Here is a 1,801-nt window from a genome sequence, read left to right as displayed (position 1 = left end):
TCAAGGGAAAACAATTTCCCTTCAGGCTTGAAGTTGCTGGCTGAAGGGGCAGTGCAGCCTATTGTAGAGTACTGAGCATCTGATTAAACTGCTACTTCGCCATGTCAAAAATGAAAACAAGCTGACATGCTAAAAGTATTGTTTTGATCCATGGCCTAACTGGCGACCGAGAGAGAACCTGGAGGGCGTCAAGTAGCACCAGTCCTTGGCCCACGCGCCTGCTGCCTGCTGAGATCCACAACGCGCGGATACTCACATTTGGGTATGATGCCTATGTAGCGGACTGGCGTCATATGGTCTCGTTCAGTAGGGTTGGGAACCATGCAATGAACCTACTTACAGCTTTGGCTACCTGGCGGGAGAAAGATAAGACTGTAAGTGATAAAGGACCAGGATGAGAAAATAGCTGATATATTTAGGATGGACGTCCAATTATATTTGTTTGTCATAGCTTAGGAGGAATAGTTTGTCAGGATGTAAGTACTACATCATGCAATAACTAATTGCATTAGTACCTGACCAGTTTCTAGGCCCTTACCACTTCCCAACATTATCCTGACACTCATATCCACAAACTCGCCCAATGTACCTTCGGGATTATATTTTTCGGAACACCCCATAATGGGTCAGGTCTGGCTCAGTGGGCTGAAAAGCTCGCTAAGTCTATCAATCTCTTTAAACAAGCAAACTCACAAATATTGGAAGTTCTTAAGCAAGAATCAGAAGTGCTTGCCAGGATCCAAAACAGTTTTCATGCATTTATCCGGTCGCGATACGAAATCCATGGGAAAGGCTTGAAAATCACATGCTTCTATGAAGAGCTCCCTCTTCCTGGAATTGGACCAGTAAGTCCGTTTTTATTATATATAAGTTTCTAGCTCAGCGCACTCATATACGAGTTCCCAGGTTGTTCCATTGCAATCAGCAATAATACCTGGGTATCCATCAATTGGCATTCATGATAACCATGTGGGCATGACAAAGTTTGAGAACAAGAATGACCCTGGATTTATCGCCTTGATTGGAGAGCTCAGTCGTTGGATTCAGCAGATTGAGCCCCTTGATATCAATAATAGTGGGAACGCTGCAGCTGTTTTGACAGATCAAGCTGGAACAGAACAAAACCAAAATGCGTACCAGAGCAGGTGAGTCTCTTGAGCTATTGTATTCGAATTAAATCTCACATTCATGTCTGCAGCTTACAGTCCGGTCTATACCAGAACTGGGATGCATCCATGCATGAAGCAACCGCAATCAGTGCAAATATTCAGCTTTTTACCGACGACATACATTTCATACCATGGCGCCATCGAGAACTCACTACTACCGAGATTGACCGATCTCTCATATCTACTCTACAGAGACCGCTTGGGGTTAAAAACAGCAATGATCCAGTATGGGTAATCTATTTCGGTCTCGTTGAAGGGCACCCTGAGTTTGTTAAAATTGGAATAACATCAAGGGATCCTCAATGCATACTCCAACAATTGACCCAAGACTATGGCTTCAGTGTGTCAGACATATATACATACAAAGTAAACCATATTTGGAAGAGACTCGAGGCTTTGCTCTCTCTGGAACTGAGCAACGAGCAGTACAGGACGGTATGGAAAGGCAAACACGGCAGAATGGTTTATAAAGTAGGGTTGGATAAGGTTCAGCACATTTTGAGTCGATGGTTTAGACTTATTGACCCAGCAACGACACCGAGCCTTTATGATCAACATGGCCAGCTCCATCGATTCTGGTATGATCGAGCACAAAACATTGCCTCAAGTGTCAGCAGCACACCAGAGTACAA

At 44.1% G+C, this 1,801-nt stretch overlaps 1 protein-coding gene across 1 annotated transcript; it reads left to right on the top strand.

The window, feature by feature from the left end:
• Positions 1-1,801, top strand: BDV37DRAFT_267426 (esterase/lipase family protein; the record flags this gene model as incomplete). Its single annotated transcript, XM_032084029.1, has 6 exons — positions 1-68; positions 137-374; positions 420-476; positions 531-845; positions 907-1,145; positions 1,199-1,801. Coding segments are annotated over 6 exons (1,520 nt in total), but the record flags the coding sequence as incomplete, so codon positions are not given.

Source organism: Aspergillus pseudonomiae, assembly GCF_009193645.1.
Source record: "Aspergillus pseudonomiae strain CBS 119388 unplaced genomic scaffold BDV37scaffold_312, whole genome shotgun sequence".
In the NCBI taxonomy this organism is placed as follows: Eukaryota; Fungi; Ascomycota; class Eurotiomycetes; order Eurotiales; family Aspergillaceae; genus Aspergillus; species Aspergillus pseudonomiae.
This window is presented reverse-complemented; position numbering and strand designations above follow the sequence as displayed.